We start from the raw sequence: 16,504 nt of genomic DNA, 5'->3' as shown, positions 1-16,504 counted from the left end.
TCGCCCAACGACAGAGAAATGGAATGAGATCTACATGAACAGCCTGGACATGAGTGGGGGTAGTGAAGGGCGAGGGTCGAGGGAAAGAGAGCTTGGGTGAGTGGGAGATCCCAGCTGGATCAACAACAGAGAGGGAGAACAAGGAATAGGAGACCATGGTAAATGAAGACCACATGAGAATAGGAAGAAACAAAGTGCTAGAGAGGCCCACAGAAATCCACAAAGATACCCCCACAACAGACTGCTGGCAATGGTCGAGAGACAGTCCGAACTGACCTACTCTGGTGATGGGATGGCCAAACACCCTAATTGTCGTGCTAGAAACCTCATCCAACTACTGAGGGATCTGGATGCAGAGATCCATGACTAGGCCCCAGGTGGATCTCTGGGAATCCAATTAGCGAGAATGAGGAGGGTTTATATGAGCGAGAATTGTTGAGACCAAGGTCGGATAAAGCACAGAGACAAATAGCCAAACAAACGGAAACACATGAAATATGAACCAATGGCTGAGGGGTCACCAACTGGATCAGGCCCTCTGAGTGGGTGAGACAGTTGATTGGCCTGATCTGTTTGGGAGGCATCCAGGCAGTGGGACCGGGTCCTGTGCTCATTGCATGAGTTGGCTGTTTGAAACCTGGGGCCTATGCAGGGTCCCTTGGCTCGGCATGGGAGGAGGGGACTGGACCTACCTGGACTGAGTCCACCAGGTTGATCTCAGTCTGTGGGGAAGGCTTTGCCCTGGAGGAGATTGGAATGGGGGGCGGGCTGGGGGGAAGGTGAGGGGGGCGGGAGGGGGGAGAACAAGGGAATCTGTGGCTGATATGTAGAACTGAATTGTATTGCAAAATAAAAATTAAAAAAAAAAATTACCCTGGTAAGTAAACCATTGTATGTCCCATCGGGGAACAGTGGTTACAACTTACCCTCTCCAACCCAGTGGTGATACATCCTTCCCAAGCCCTTGTACCCCAAAGGCTCCTCTGATTTCAAAGCTGGGCTTTATGATGGGGCTACAGGCATCATTTAAATCATTTTTTCTTCTCCCTTTAAGAAGATATTTTAAACTTTATTTCGTCTTCTAGCTAAGAGTCCAGAGGAACTTGCTCCTGACCTTGGAGCCATGGGCCAGGCTCTTCTCCTCAGAGCTGGGTTTAGTTCTCTGTGAGATGGGGGAGCTGATGTTTAGCGCCTCCATGACTCCCCTTCCTTCGTGTTCTCATGGTTCTTCGCTGGTTCTCCACATCCACCAGCAATCACGGATGTTCTTGCTGGGCAGACACTACAAAGCCAACACTGGTGCCATTCTATATGAACCACGTCACTTGCCAAAACCCCAAGGGATGCAGCGCTACATCTTCCATACCCAGGGGCAGAACAAAATGCAGGCTTAGAGGAGAGAGCAAGTGGGATGAGACTCTGTCCCCACAGACCCTTGGTTCCTGCTCAGCTTGAGTGAGGCCAGTGAGGCTCATGACACTGATGGCAGCAGCCTGCAGGGAGCTTGGGAACCTGGTGGTCACCAATGAGGGAATCAGGAGACAAGAAGTCACAGGTGAGAGTGAGAGAGGCCTTCCCTGGGCTTTCGGACCTCGCTATACTCTGCTTCTTGATTTTGAGACGGCCAAGGGGAAGTCCCATTGGCAGGAGAATCCTGGCTCTGTGAGTTGAATACCACGGATGTATAGTGAAGCTCTTTCTGGGGGAACACCTGCGGAGAGAGACCCCGGATTCAGGCCAAGAGGGGAAGGGCACACATACCCCTCAACTGCCCAGAACTGGACACACCCGCCCACCTTGTCAAGCCACAGTGGGAAGTCCCCATGCTGGGTATATCATGGCCAGCAGAGGTAGCCACAATGGCACAACAGTTCTAAAGCTTACTGGCTTGGTCACAGACTGACTTGTCCAAAGGGGAGAAGGAAGTTAACTTCCAACCCATTTTGCAGTCATTAGCTACCAGATGATGGTTGCCAGTCCCATAGCTGGGAAGACATGAGAACATGTCACATAGTGAAGGAATAGGGCTTTCAGACACATGACACCATCTGAGGAACTAGAGACTGTCATGGGTAGCTGTTCTGTCTATGACCTTGAAGCACCGCCCCTAGAGATGCAGCAGGTAACTGCTCTACCTGCCTATGACCTTGAAGTACATGCCCCTGGGGCGTGGCCTCACAGTGACCCTTAAGACCTGAGATGCACGCAGGCAGGCTCTCTTCTCTCCCGCATAGTTTTGGATACCAGACTGACTCAGGCAGTCGGAACAGCGTTCTAGAACCTGTGACTATTCTTTTCTGTTCAGTGAGTCCCTCCCTCCCCAATAAATTCCTTTGCCCTTTAAACAGACTCTGTGGATTTCTCGATATATCTGGTGACCGACATGGGGCACGATCCCACGACCCTGAGATTAAGAGTCTCATGCTCTACTAACTGAGTTAGCCAGGCTCTTCTCTTTAAAAGAGAGGAGAGAGGGGTCATGAAGTCCCTTCTTCCTTTTATTTATTTATTTATTTATTATTATTTTTTATCCTGGCATGATCAGACTTCGGACGACCTGGGAATTAAACCTGGTTCCTCTGGAACATCAGTCAGTGCTCTTAACTGCTGAGCCATCTCTCTCCAGCTGCTTAAAATGAAGACATCGGGGTCCCTGCACACACCTCATCCTCAAAAGACACTGGCATGGAGCTGAAGAGATGGCTCAGTGGTTGAGAGCACTGGTAGCTCTTTCAGAAGACCTGGGTTCAATTCCCAGCACCCATATGGCAGCTCACCACTGTCCATAACTCAGTTCCAGGGGATCTGACACCCTCATACAGACATACATGCAGGCAAAATACCAATGCATGTAAAATAAAACCAAGTGAATCATTTTAAAAATAAGAAAAAAGACACTGGCACAAGCGAGGGATCATAGCTTGGGTGATCCAGAGTGGATATGGGACAGAACCGTTCCTTATTCCCCTCATGGGGCAGAATCAGCAGCCTGGGTTGGATGGGACCAGAGTAGATACTTTTTCAGAGCAGTGTATGTCACCCATCTCCTGCCACCAAACTATGGCATCCCTCAGGGCATCCAAGAAGGGTTCAGTGGGCTCTGAGCCTGGGGTTGGGGGAGAGTCTTCCCAGAAAGCCTTTGATGTTTATCTCTCTCTCAGCTTCTGTTTGACCCTGCCTATAAAATGGTGGGTCACACCCAAGAAGGCTGCCTGCCCCATTCTCCTGTTTGAAGGTCACTGAGTCTGAGGCTTGACCACACCCCTAAAGAAGAATTGATACCAAAGAGATGAGGGGACCAACACAAGGAGAAATAACAGGTTCTGATGTATTGACTGTCAAGACCTTAGATACTGGTCACTCCCATAATTCTGCTTCCTACTCCAGCTACAGTGACACGTGACCTTTCCAAGGGCCTCCACCGAGTCTCCACCTGCCCCGTCTTCTATACAACCATCCTGAGCCAGGCTGGCTCTCTGTCCTCCCCCACCCCTGTGTGCTACCCTTGCATGGCCCAGGATCCTCGTGCAAGGGAGCCAAGCTCTCAACTTACCACGGTGCTATATTCCACCTCCACCTGACTTGGTAGCGCCGGCTCTTCCCTCAGGGGCAATGTGTGCAGCTGCAGATTCACATACTGGGACTCACTCTGCTCAGCAGCCTGCAGAAGGTCAAGTGCCATCCATGGAGTCCCTCCTTTCCATCCCCCTGCCCTGCTTCTCTGAAGATAGCTCCCTCCCACCACACTGTGTCAGCCCTGGCCTTTCCCATTCGTCCTCCACCCTCGCCCTGTTCTCTCTAGGATCCCGCCACCATCACCCCCGCCACCCCCTCATCCAAGTCCACTGTCCTGGCCAAAGGGGAACAGACTGGACAGAACCTGGGACAAAGTTGATCGCTAGATCTCCAGGTGATGTCTCTTGTTCTGGGACAACTCCATCTATCTGTAATAGATCTGTCACTTCTACCAGCCCAGGACTCCCTGACAGCCTCCTTATGGCCCCTCCCCACCCAGCTACCCTGGCTCACCTCCTGCCGTAGCTCCCTTGCCTGCCTGAGGTTCTGTGACAGCTCTGGAAGTTTATCAGCTAGAGATAGAAAGAGAGGGGGGTAAAACTGCAGGAAAAAAGTGGGCAGGGGAGGAGGGGTGTGTTGTACTCCAAGAAAGGCTTTCCTTGGAGACTTCAGCCATAGGTCTGGGAGTTCTAGAACATTCAGTACAGGTTTAAGTGGTATGAAGTTTTGTTTTGTTTTTGAGGGGGGTCTTGCTATGTTGCCCAGGTTACTCTCAAACTCTCCTAATCCTCCTGCCTCAGTCTCCCAAGTGCTGAGAGTATAGAGATGTGCCACGTTGGCAATAAAGAAGGATCTTTAGGAAATCACACATGGGGCTGGAGAGATGGCTCAGAGATTAAAAGCACTGGCTGCTCTTCCAGGGGACTTGAGTTTGGACAACTGCCTGTAACTCCAGGGATCCATACTCACTTCTGACCTCCAAAGGTTCCACACACATCACACACACACACACACACACACACACACACACACACACACACACATCACGTACAACTCCCCCCAACACATATACACATAATTCAAACATCAGATTTGTTTGTTTTTTTGTTTGTTTTGGTTTTCCAAGGCAAGGTTTCTCTGTGTAGCCCTGGCTGTCCTGGAACTCACTCTGTAGACCAGGCTGGCCTCGAACTCACAGAGATCCGCCTGACTCTGCCTCCCAAGTGCTGGGATTAAAGGTGTGTGCCACCGCCACCTAGCAGTTTTGGAAAAAAACTTAAAGAATCACATCTGCATAGATAAAAAACTGGACGGAGCTCACACACCTCTAGTGCAGTGGCTTGTTTTCTGGGAGATGGGATTTTGACTTACCATGTACCTCAGAGATAATTTCTTTCTTCTCTGTTGCTTTTACTTATTTCTCAGGTTCCTGCAAATCCTCAGCCCCTCTTTTCTGTTTTGTTTTTTGAGGCAGAGTCTTCCCTACATCTTCCTCTGGCTGGCTTTGAACTCACTGCAGTCCTGTTGCCTCTGCTTCCCAAGTGCAGAGATACATGACCCAACACACTGAGTCTCCTACATCTTTCTTAAAGGGGAAGCGATCTGTGGGCCACAGTGTTTCTGGGTGAAAGGGCACCCCATGTGCTGGGACTCACAGAACTGGAGCTGTCCAGGCTGGGAAAGTCCCCTGTGGTTAGTGGAACCACGTGAAGGCTACAGCTGGGGAGGCCCCCCAAGAGGGACTGGAGAGCCGGGCAGTGGTGGTGCACACCTTTAGTCCCAGCACTTGGGAGGCAGAGGCAGGTGGATCTCTGAGTTTGAAGACAGCCTGTTCTACAGAGTGAGTTCCAGGACAGCCAGGGCTACACAGAGAAACCCTGTCTTGAAAGATAGAGACAGAGAGAGACAGAGGGTCTGTAGGTCAGAGTGGCCTCATTTCTGCTACCACATCCTCACTGAGGGCTTCAGCAACATGACAAAGATGGCCCTGAAGGCCCTCTGCTCATAAGGTCATGTAAGTCTCAGCACACGAAGGAAGCCAGCTTCTCCCCTGGAGGAGGCCCAACCCCTTTCCTTCTGTCCTTTTGTCCCTCTGTCCTGTGCTTGCTCACAGTTCTGTTTGTTGAGAGCATTCTTGCTGACACACCCTGTGCAGGTCCTGTCTGTCAATCTGAACTCGGGGAGGGTAGGACCTTAGGTTCCCAGAAGCTTCCTGGGTGTCTGTGTGACTAAAGATCCTAAACCCAGTAGTGACTCCAGCCACGGCCCAGGCCGGAAGCAGTGCACAGGCTACTTGAGGTGGCAGCCAGGGATGCTGGTGAGAACCATCTAGTACTAAAACAACTGTGATAGCTGAGGTGCAGGGGGATACCCAGGAGGGCCTCAAGGAAGAAGTCCAAGGAAAGAAAAATCCGAGGGCAGCACTTGGAGACTAGGAAGTAAGCCTGGGGAGACCGGTGTTAATGTTCTGACCCGCCCCTCCGCCCCGCCCTGAGTCCTGATTTGGGGGAAAGGCCCCTCCCCTTCCTCTCTCTCTTCTGCTTTTCCTCCCACGAGGTGTGCACCCCTCGACCCCTCTCTCTCCCTCTTCCTCTCTCTTCTCTCCCTCTTTCCTATCTTCTCTTTGTCTCTCTATTATAATAAAACCATTTCCGCGCCGATGCAGCATCTGGGTCGGGAATGAATGTCCACTGCCACCCCTGCCGCCATGCCCACAGGGCATGGGTCGCCCACCAGCCCGCTGCTGCATCTGCCCAGTATGCCAGCATGTTTCCCTACACACACGGGATACCCTGGCCTGACGGGGTTCCCCACGTGCAATATATCGTAACAGCCAGGACTTTCAGCATGCAGAGTAAACCCAGGCGAGAGAGAGGCTGAGGTTCCTGCCCCATAACCAAAAGCCACAAGAACGTGGGGGAGGGGGAGGCACCATGCAGACAGGGTACACTGTGGAGGCCTAGCAGCCCTGCAGAGAGTCTCTTGAGAGTGTGGGAAGCCACTGAAGGTTTTAAACAGAAGGCATGTCCCACGGGGCAACCACTAGGGCCCCAGAGATAGGCCTCCAGGGAGCTATCTCCCAAGGTATGTAACCACTACACCCAAGAACACCTCTGGGCCCTTCCTCTAGGGTCATCTTGAGTGTGTGCCCTGAGGGTGTGTGCTTAACGTGGTGCCTGTTTTGAGAACTGGGACAGAGCACTGAGGTGAAAGACTGTGGCCGGAGTCCACCACCCTGGAGTACGGACAGAAGGACACAGGAAGTTAACTCACCATTGATCTGATGCTTCCGGAACATCCTCCAGGCCAGCAGAGAGGTCCCCACCAACAGAAACAGCAGAAGAGCTAACACGGTCAGCAGCACCGAGAGGCTTTAAGGGGAGGGAGTCAATCACTCAGTGCTGGGCATTGAACCCAGGGCCTCATGCACGCTAGCCAAGTGCTCTACCGGGTATATCACCAGCCCCTGACTTTGAAAACAGACACATAAAGTCAAGGTTTTAAAAAAGATTGGTGAGATGACTCAGTGGATAAAAGCACTTGCCATGCAAGCCTGAGGTCATGAGTTCAAGCCCCAGAACCCACAGTAGAAGCAGAGAACTGACTCCTGAAAGTTGTACACACATGTACACTTACTCACACATCATAACAACCTTTAAAATTTTATGAAGCTGCGAGTACTGATCCACAACTTTAATCCCAGTGCTCAGGAGGCAGAGATAAGTGGATCTTTGTGAGTTCAAGGCCAGCCTGGTCTATAGAGGCTAGCCAAGGCTAGGTAGTGAGACCTTGTCTCAAAAATACATACATACATATGTACATAATACATACATACATACATACATACATACATACATACATACACACACACACACACACACACACACACACGGGGTTTTTTTGTTTTGTTTTTTGGATTTTTGTTTTTTGGGTTTTTTTTTTTGTTTTTGTTTTGTTTTTCAAGACAGGGTTTCTCTGTGTAGCCCTGGCTGTCCTAGAATTTGTTCTGTAGACCAGGCTGGCCTCAAACTCAGAGATCTACCTGCCTCTGCCTCCTGAGTGTACCACAACTGCCTGGCTTAAAAAAAAACTTTTTTTTATAAAAATCAACAACATAATGACTTCTATCTCTCCATCTCCTTGTTACACACACACAAACACACACACACACACACACACACATACACACACACATCACTGTTCAGACCTGATAACCTCATAAAGCAGCATGCTTGGGTCCTGCATTTTGCCTTGTATGGTAGCCACATTGTGCCTCTAGGTTGGCAGAAAACTTGTGGGAAGGTTTCCAGGTGTAGGGTAGTGAGGAGAGGCCAGACATTGGTCCCTGGGTCCTGGGAGAGAGGCCACATGTGTCCCAGGATAGCTTTGAATGTGGTCAACACAATTGCAAACCATGACATCATGTCATAGTGTACAAAGGTTGGACACCCGTGCCTGATGCTGGAGAATTTGCTAATAGGAGCACCTTGGTTGTTTGTGAATGATGTTGAGTGATGTTTGTGGGAGTGTCCAGACCTCAGTCTATGGACCTCGTGCATTTGGCCCTGTGTAGTGATAAATACAGCCCGACATCAAATTATAAATTTACTTAAAGTATGGGGAGGTGGGGTGGTTGGGTGTTGTTTTTTTCCCTGATATTTTTGTAACTTGACTGCATGGTTCTTGGGTATGAACTTTATAGAAGATAATGTTGTGTCATAATGTCAAAAGTCTAGATGTGCCTGTACATAGCTAAGAGGTGAGATTACAGAATGAGGCTGCTCACCAGGAACCAATGTGGGGTTGTGGATATGACAGGGGCTCTAACCAGCCTCCAGAGAGGGGAGGGGCTGGAGACAAGTTCATCCATATGCCAGCAATTCAGCCTGTGGTGCCTACTTCATGAGGCCCCAGTAAAAACCTTGGAAAGCAGATGTGGGGAGCTCTTGGTGGAGACACACAGAGGCCCCCTGGGGATGATACACCCTGACCCTGCCTAAGTAGAGGGTACTGGGACACTTCTTGGGACTCTCCCAGTCTGGCCTTGCTGTCTCTTCATTTGTCTCCTCATGATCTTTACAAAGATAAAAATCATAAAAGTATGATAAAAACCATTTCCAACAGTGATGACTCCAGTGAATTTCTGAACCCAAGAGGGTCATGGGAGCCTCAACATTTAAAGTTAATAGTTAGCAGTGCAGGTGGCCAGAGCCCTTAACCTATAGGATCCCTACTAACTCCAGTCAGTTCCAGGATCTATTTGCAGTGCCCAGTTAGCTTTCACTGCCTTGTGGCTGTGTCTCAAGACATGAGCTCTCAGCTACTGCTCCAGCACCATGCCTGCCTGCCTGCTGCCATGATCCCATCATGATGACCATGGACTCTCTCTGAAACGGTTAGACCCAAATAAATGCTTTCTATTATAAGCTGCCTTGGTCATGGTGTATTATCACAGCCATAGGAAAATAGCTAAGGCATGTGGTAACAATGAGATTATCACGAGGTATGAAAGAGAACATTCTGTGAAGCATTGAGCCATGCACGATGGGATGTCACCAGCCCTTTTCATGCTATTCTCCTGCCATCACACTCTGGGTCCTCCTCAGCCTGAGCTCTCCCTGTCCTCAGCACAGGCAGGCCCAGTGTGGTCAGTGACCTATGGCCTCCTACCCGGACTGGAGCCCACGGCACAGGAGGTTCTAGCCAGTGGGGTATGACAGCAGCACATGGCCATAGTACCTACTTAAGCTCCTCCTAGGAGAAGGGCCACTGCTGTGGGATGATCTGTATGTCAAATGTGTTGCTGATTGGTCAATAAATCACTGATTGGCCAGTGGCCAGGCAGGAAGTATAGGTGGGACAAGGAGGAGAATAAAGCTGGGAAGTGGAATGCTGAGTCAGAGAGACACTGCCAGCCACCACGATGACAAACAGCATGTGAAGATGCCGGTAAGCCACGAGCCACGTGGCAAGTTATAGATTTATAGAAATGGATTAATTTAAGCTGTAAGAAAAGTTAGCAAGAAGCTTGCCACGGCCATACAGTTTGTAAGCAATATAAGTCTCTGTGTTTACTTGGTCGGGTCTGAGTGGCTGTGGGACTGGCAGGTGAGAGAGATTTGTCCTGACTGTGGGCCAGGCAGGAAAACTCTAGCAACAGGCCACCACCTTCAAGTCAAGAACCAAGCGTTCTTACCCCAAGCTCTCATAGTTCTGGTAGCCCTTCTCCTGAGGGGACCACATGGCTGGGGTGGCTACCTCCAGGTCAGGGACCAGGGCACCTCACCTCAAGCCCTTGGACTCAGGATCCTCATGGTGATCCTTCACGATGGATCCTTGGGTAGAACACTCAGTGGCCAGGCTGGTGGTCAGGCTGGTAGTCAGGCTGGTAGCCAGGCTGGTGGGCATTGTAGATATCCTTGGTGTTGTACGTCCTGGAGATAAAACACAGAACAGACCTAGGGAATCTCCTCAGACTCTGCCACTGGCCAATGTCTCGCTTCCTTCCTTCCTTCTTTCCTTCCTTCCTCCTTCTCACCCTGCTTCCCTCCCTCCCTCCCTCCCTCCCTCCCTCCCTTCTTTCCTCCTTTTCTTTTTTTCTTTACTCTTTGAGACAGGGTCTCCATATGGAGTTTACAGCCCTGGCTGTCCTGAACTTGTGATCCTCCTGCCTCTGCTTCCTGAGTGCTAGGATCACAAGCATCCACCACCCTGACTAGCTGCCAATGGGTTGTCTTTGAGTTGATTTCACACCAGAGGGAGGATCAGGATGGGGCATCCTCCTGGATCAGCTGATCATTTGCACGTATGACACAGCTGCCACCCCCAACCCACCTGAGTCAAAACCACACTCTAGGTATGCTCTTCTCCACCCTCAGCCACATGCTGCCAAAGAGAACTAACCGCAAAGCTGGCTTGTCACTAGTGAAAGATCCCTCTGCACACAGCACTGCTCCTAATGACCCACTGCTCAACCCCCAATAAACCCATGGATTCTAGTTTCCATGGGTCACCGCACAGGACACAGACCTCTGTCCTGGCCCCACTCTGCTCTTTCTGCCTCCCAACCCCCGATGGACCAGCACCTTCCTCCCCTCAAGATGCAGCTACTCCAGGATGCCTCCATAACTGTTGCCCTGTCCCTGTCTGCCCCTCATCTCCATCCCTCACCACACACAATGTACTCTCAGGCTCTGAGCTGATTCCTGCCCCAGAAATTCCTGCCACTTTGCAGCTGTCGTGGTTCTATAGTGTTCATTAGGAGGACTCACCTGGGTGCTTACCTGGAACCACCGACACCACAACCTTGAAGGACACATCGATCCCCAAGAAGGATCTGTCATCAAAAAGCGGAACGTCCACCCCACACTTGTAGGTGCCTACATCCTCCAGGGTAAGGTTCTCCAAGGTCACTGTGAAGGTGAGGTTGGTTGGATGGTCCCTGATGGACACTCGGCCATTCCCAGCTTCTTTTGAGGCTCTGGTCTTGACAATCTCTTTACATAGTGGTAGCAGTGACACTCTGCACCAGTATTTCTCATTATTCTTGTATTCCTCCTTGTACTGACACCGCACACTCAGGGATTCCCCCACAGTGCCTGTCACCTTGCTGGGGCCACTCAGAGGGACACAGCCTGGAAAACACAAGCCCCAATTCTGCACACTCACAGCTGGATGGGGAGTAGGTCCTCCAAAAGTTCCACCCTCCATCCCTTGACTTCCCATTAGCCAATCACCCCTCAGCACCCTCCCCTTCTGCCCTGCTCCTTCCTTTGACCCTAATCCCCCCAGTCCCTCCCACCCACCAAGATCTTATGTTTTCAAACATGCCAGCCCTGGGCATCTCAGGACCTGGGAGAATAGCCACACCCCCATGTGGTCCCACTGCAGGAATACGAGCCAGAGCAGAAGAGGGTGGCCAGCTGTATGCCCTGCTCCCTCAATGTCCTCATGACCCTGTGACCAGGAAGAAGAGTTGGCGGGTGGGCAGAAAATGGGAGGGTTTGCTCTCTCAGCCTAGGTTTACTTTGCTGATTTTGTGGGGGTTTTTTTAAGATTTTATTTTAAGGTTTATTTATTATATTTGTGTGTTTGTGTGTACCTGTGTGAATTTATGTGCACTTCACACATGCATGTAGGAGCCCCTAGAGGCCAGAAGAGGATGTGAGATGCCCAGAAACCAGAGTTACAGGCAGTTGTGAGCTACTATGTGGGTTCTGGAAACCAAACTGGGATAATCTGAAAGAGCAGTAAGCCCACTTAACCAGTGAGCCATCTCTCTCCGATTTTACTTTTATTTTCAATTTTGTGTATATTTGCATTTGTGTGCAGGTTTGTGTACAAGAATACGGTGCCTGCACAGACGAGAAGGAGGCATCAAATCCTGCTTGTCTTGGCACTCAGCTCTGGGGTTACAGACACAAATCAAGTCCAATTTTCAAGTGAGTGCTGGGGATCCAAACTTAGGTGCTCACTTTCTCCACTAAGCCATCCTGTTGCATATTTTGTGCTCTAATAAATAAAGCTTGCCTGGAGATCAGAGGGCAGAGCTAGCCACTAGTTAACCATAGAGGCCAGACAGTGGTGGTACACACCTTTAATCCCAGCACTTGAGAGGAGGAAGCAGGAAGATCAGGGGTTCACGAGATTGAACCAGTCTAAAAGAGAAACAGAGCTGGGCAGTGGTGGCGCACACCTTTGATCCCAGCACTAGGGAGGTGGAGATAGGAATATAAGGTGGGTGGAGACAGAATCTTGGCCCCTATAGGATCTGTCTGAGATTTCTTATAGAGGTAAGAAGTCTCTAGTGGCTGCTGCTCTGCTTCTCTGATCTTTCAGCTTTCACTCTCGATATCTGACTCTGGGTTTTTGTTGATAAGACTAATTAGGATCATGCTTTATCATCCCCTAGTCCTGACGTGCTTAATAAGTAAAAAGCAGTTCCCAGCCCTCCTGTTCCTTTCCTGGCCAGCTAGGATGCTTCCCCCTGCCCACCCCACCCTCACCCCAGTAGATGGCTGGCTTTCCACCTTCCACGTCTGCCCTCAGCATAGCGCTGTCAAATCTCCTTAAATCCCGAAGGAAAAAAAAGAAGAAAACCCAAACAAATGAAAGGAAAAATAGCCAATGTTTGCTTATTTGTTTGACTTTTTTTTAAATACAAATGACCAATATAGGCCAAGAACAGAACATTTTGTTTTGTTTTGCTTTGCCTTTTTTCTTGTTGTTGTTTGTTTTGTTTTGTTTTTTGAGACAAGGTTTTTCTATGCATCCCCGGCTGGCCTGAAACTCACTGTGTAGATGAGGCTCAAATTCACAGAGATCTGCCTGCCTCTGACTCCAGAGTGCTGGGGTTAGAGATTCCTTTCTTTGGAGGGTGGCCATGCATAGGTGGCCCCTGCCCAGTGGATAACCCCGCATACGCAGAGGCAGTGCTCATGAGACTCAATGGATATTAATAATAATAATAATAATAATAATAATAATAATAATAATAATATGAAGTTGGGATGGACCTGGGGGGAGTTGGAGGGAGGGGTGAGGGCTGTTTATGATCAAACTACATTGTTCACATATATGAAATTTTCCAAGAATAAAGGAAAGTAGTTTGTGGGTGTAGTGGTACACACCTTTGATCCCAGTGCTCTGTTAGTTCCCACCATGGCAGCCGCCTGCCTCTGCCACCAAAGAGTTAAGGTACATCATCACCTGTCTACTGTCAGTTGTGCGACATGTGTGCCCCTTAAAAGTGCCCGCCAGGCACAGCCCGCTCTCCTGCCTCTCTTGCCTTTCTTGTCTCTTGCTCCTCTTTCCTGTTCTCTGCCTGTCTGTCTCTCTGTCTCTCTGCCTGCCTCTCGCACGTCCCCACTCCGACACGGTCTTTCTCTCCCCTCTCCTCCCTCCCCCAATAAACCTCTTGCACTAACTCGGTTGCGCGTGGCGTGTTTGCTTAGCGGCACACCTTGGCAGGGCCTGCCGAAAGCTACCCACTTCGCCTTCCTTTTTTTATCCTTACACTCGGTGGCAGAGGAAGGCAGCCTCAGTGAGTTTAGGGTTAGCCTAGTCTACATAGTAAGTTCCAGAGCTACACAGTGAGACCCTGTCCCAAAAAGAAAAGAAAAAACATCTTTAAAGAAAAAAAAAAAAAAAAGATTATCAGGGCATGGTGGTGCACACCTTTAATCCCAGCACGGGTAGATCTCTGAGTTCGAGACCAGCCTGGTCTACGGAGTTCCAGAACAGCCAGGGATACACAGAGAAACCCTGCCTTGAAAAACCAAAAAAGAAAGGGCAGGAAGGGAGGAAGGAAGACAGACAGATTAAATCTCTTCACATACCTCGCCACCAACACACGCCTCTCCGGGCTTCCCAGCACAGCCACTGTCCTCTCACACTGGTACCACCTTCTGTGCCCTCCTCTTTCCTAGTCTAACCCATCTAAAATTCCTCTTGGCACCCCTCCTTGGCAGCCACCAGCCCTCACAGTGTCTGACTTGTCCCTTGTTCTGACAGCTGGGTGCAGAGTGAGCTCCTGGCCCCTTCCCACTAAGCAGTGTGGACCTTTGGCCGTCCACCTTACACAGAGGACGCAGCTGCCCCATTCTGTGTTGTGCACAGAGAAATCCAGGCTCCGGCGCCTTATGTGGCATCTCCCTGAGGGCTCCCACCCTCCTGGGCAGACAGCCTCCTCACCTGGAAGCCAGAAAAGCAGCAGCAACAGCGTGGGCAGCCACAGAGCTGAAGCCAGTTGGGTCATTTCTCCCACACACAGGTCACCGGCAGCCAGGCCACGGCTGGACCCTCCACCGTTCAGTCCCGTCGGGGACGGTCAGTTTCTTAGCGCTCACTTCTGCTTTTCTTTGTGTCTAGCTGTTTTGTTTCTGACTTCTCTTAGTTCTGTTCCTGGAGCTATTGAGAAAATGAAACAATCTGGGGGCGCCAAGGCCAGCTGAGGAAGCCCGGGTGAGGCACAGAACCCATGATTGCCAGGGTGAGACCTGTAGCTCTGGGGCCTGCTGGTCCCTGCTTGCCTCTGGCTCAGGGAGCAAGGCCAGGCTTCTTTCTGATTGGCACCTAGTCACTACTCTGTGGGCAAGATGGCAGCCTGGTAGGAGGAAGTCCCTGCTGCCCCTGCCTGGGTGGTACCCACAGTAAGGCCTTTCCGGGAGCTTGGCTTCCATGAACCCCAGCTCTAGGCCTAGAGCCCCAAAAGTTAATAGCCCCAGAGTCCCTGAAGGGTGCCTGGTCTTAGAAATGTGTCTTCTGTTTGACCAGGAGCTCTCCAGGCTGTGACCTTCTTTCCTGGGTAGCCTCATTGAACCTGAGAAGGGACCCAGACAGCCTGCAGGCCTCTCTGTCCCTTGTCCATTGAGACACCACACATGTCTCCTGTGAACGCCCCCAGCTCGTACAGAATGGCCATGAGAGCCCAGGAAACCCTGACGTTAGTGGTTATTAAACCCACAGACAGCCCTGTGCTAATGATGAGGCCCCTAGAGCGCCTTCTTTCCAGATCCTTCTGAGTGCCTCACGCTTTCTTCCTTCTCACAACAAATGCCCCCGCGGAGACACTCGCTTGTTACACTGCCAGAAGAGTGGAAGACAGAACGTTCTGGTCTTTGCGGAAACTTCTCTGATGGCCAAGGGCAGTGGCACACCCCTATTATCCAGCTACTCTGGAGGATGAGGCAGGAGGGTCGCTTGAGCTCAGAAGTTTGGGGACAGACTGGAGGGACTCAGTCTCAACCACAACAAAAACCACCACCCTGGACAATGGTGATAACATCACCGGTCAACTAAAGATCGGTAAGAAACTGTGTTCTAGATACGTGTCTTGGTCAGTGTTCTCTTGCTGTGAAGAGACGCCATGACCACAGGAACTCTTACAAAGAAAACATTTAACTGGGGCTTCTTACAGTTTCAGAGGTTTAGTCCCTTGTCATCATGGCGGGAAGCATGGCAGCATACAGGCAGATATGGTGCTGGAGAAGGAGCTGAGAGTTCTGCATCCAGATCTGCAGGCAGCAGGAAGAGACACTGGGACTGGCTTGAGCATTTGAAATCCCAAAATTTACCCCCTGCAACACACTTCCTCCAACAAGGCCATACCTCCTAATGCTTTCAAATAGTGCTACTGCCTGGTGACTAAATATCCAAATCTATGAGCCTATGGGGCCATTCTCATTCAAACCACCACAATATGTTTTAAAAGTAAAAATAAAACATATTAAGCTGGATGTGGTGGCACACACCTTTAATCTCAGTACTTGGGAGGCAGAGGCAGGAGAATCTCTGTGAGTCTGAGGTCAGCCTGGTCTACTTAGTGAGTTCTAGAATAGCCAGGGCTACATAATGAGACTCTATCTCAAAAAAAACCTAAAATAATAAAAATTTTGTATTTATGTATATGTGTGTGCCTGCTTTGTGTGCATGTACACCATGTGTGCACGTACACCATGTGTGCAGTGCTTGTGGAGACCAGAAGAGGGCACCAGATCCCCTACAATTGGATTTACAGATTTTATTTTGTTGTCTGTTCTGGTTTGTTTTGTTTAGCTTACACTTCCAGGTCACAATCTATCATAGAGAAACACTGCTTACTAGCTTGTTCCCAGGCTCATGTTCAGCTCCCCAGCTCATACAGCCCAAGACCACCTGCCCAGAGATGATACCACCCACAAAAAGAGGGGTCAATCCAATCAATCAAAACCAAGACAATCCCTCACAGACATGGCCACTTATCAATCATATTTGGGCAGTCTCCCAATTGTGACTCCCTCAGATGACCACTCCGGGATGTGTCAAGTTGACAGCTGAGGCTAACAGGGACACTAACTATTTATCTTGTTGTACTAAATGTGAGAGGAGTCATATTTGGTGGTTTACATAGCCTGATCACTGTAGCATTCACAGAAATGTGGACACCCCCCCCCCCAAGATGTCCTATGATCCAAAGGCACTGCTGTGGGCTTGAACACCCAGGCTAGAC

The 16,504-nt window shown here is 50.2% G+C and overlaps 1 protein-coding gene across 1 annotated transcript; it reads right to left on the bottom strand.

Moving 5' to 3' along the window:
- Positions 1 to 1,048: 1,048 nt before the first annotated feature.
- On the bottom strand, positions 1,049 to 14,525 carry Cd300a (CD300a molecule). Its single transcript, XM_059270748.1, has 7 exons — positions 14,209 to 14,525; positions 10,800 to 11,150; positions 9,803 to 9,950; positions 6,790 to 6,887; positions 4,051 to 4,088; positions 3,554 to 3,661; positions 1,049 to 1,711 (listed from the first exon to the last, which is right to left on the bottom strand). Exons 1-7 carry the CDS (start codon positions 14,270 to 14,272, stop codon positions 1,550 to 1,552), a joined length of 969 nt encoding a protein of 322 aa, XP_059126731.1. The 5' UTR covers positions 14,273 to 14,525; the 3' UTR covers positions 1,049 to 1,549.
- Positions 14,526 to 16,504: the final 1,979 nt, after the last annotated feature.

The sequence above is a fragment of the Peromyscus eremicus genome, chromosome 8a (genome assembly GCF_949786415.1).
Source record: "Peromyscus eremicus chromosome 8a, PerEre_H2_v1, whole genome shotgun sequence".
Lineage (NCBI taxonomy): Eukaryota > Metazoa > Chordata > Mammalia > Rodentia > Cricetidae > Peromyscus > Peromyscus eremicus.
Note: the sequence above shows the minus strand (reverse complement) of the source record. Positions and strands in the feature narration are given on the sequence as shown.

Excerpts from the sequence above, each read along its gene's own strand:
- Cd300a (XM_059270748.1), bottom strand. The coding sequence starts at position 14,272 with ATGACCCAACTGGCTTCAGCTCTGTGGCTGCCCACGCTGTTGCTGCTG. Across the intron at positions 6,888-9,802 it reads CCTGAGTCCAAGGGCTTGAG|CCTCTCGGTGCTGCTGACCG; the intron begins GTGAGGTGCCCT and ends CTCCCCTTAAAG. Across the intron at positions 1,712-3,553 it reads AGGTGGAATATAGCACCGTG|GTGTTCCCCCAGAAAGAGCT; the intron begins GTAAGTTGAGAG and ends CTCTCTCCGCAG.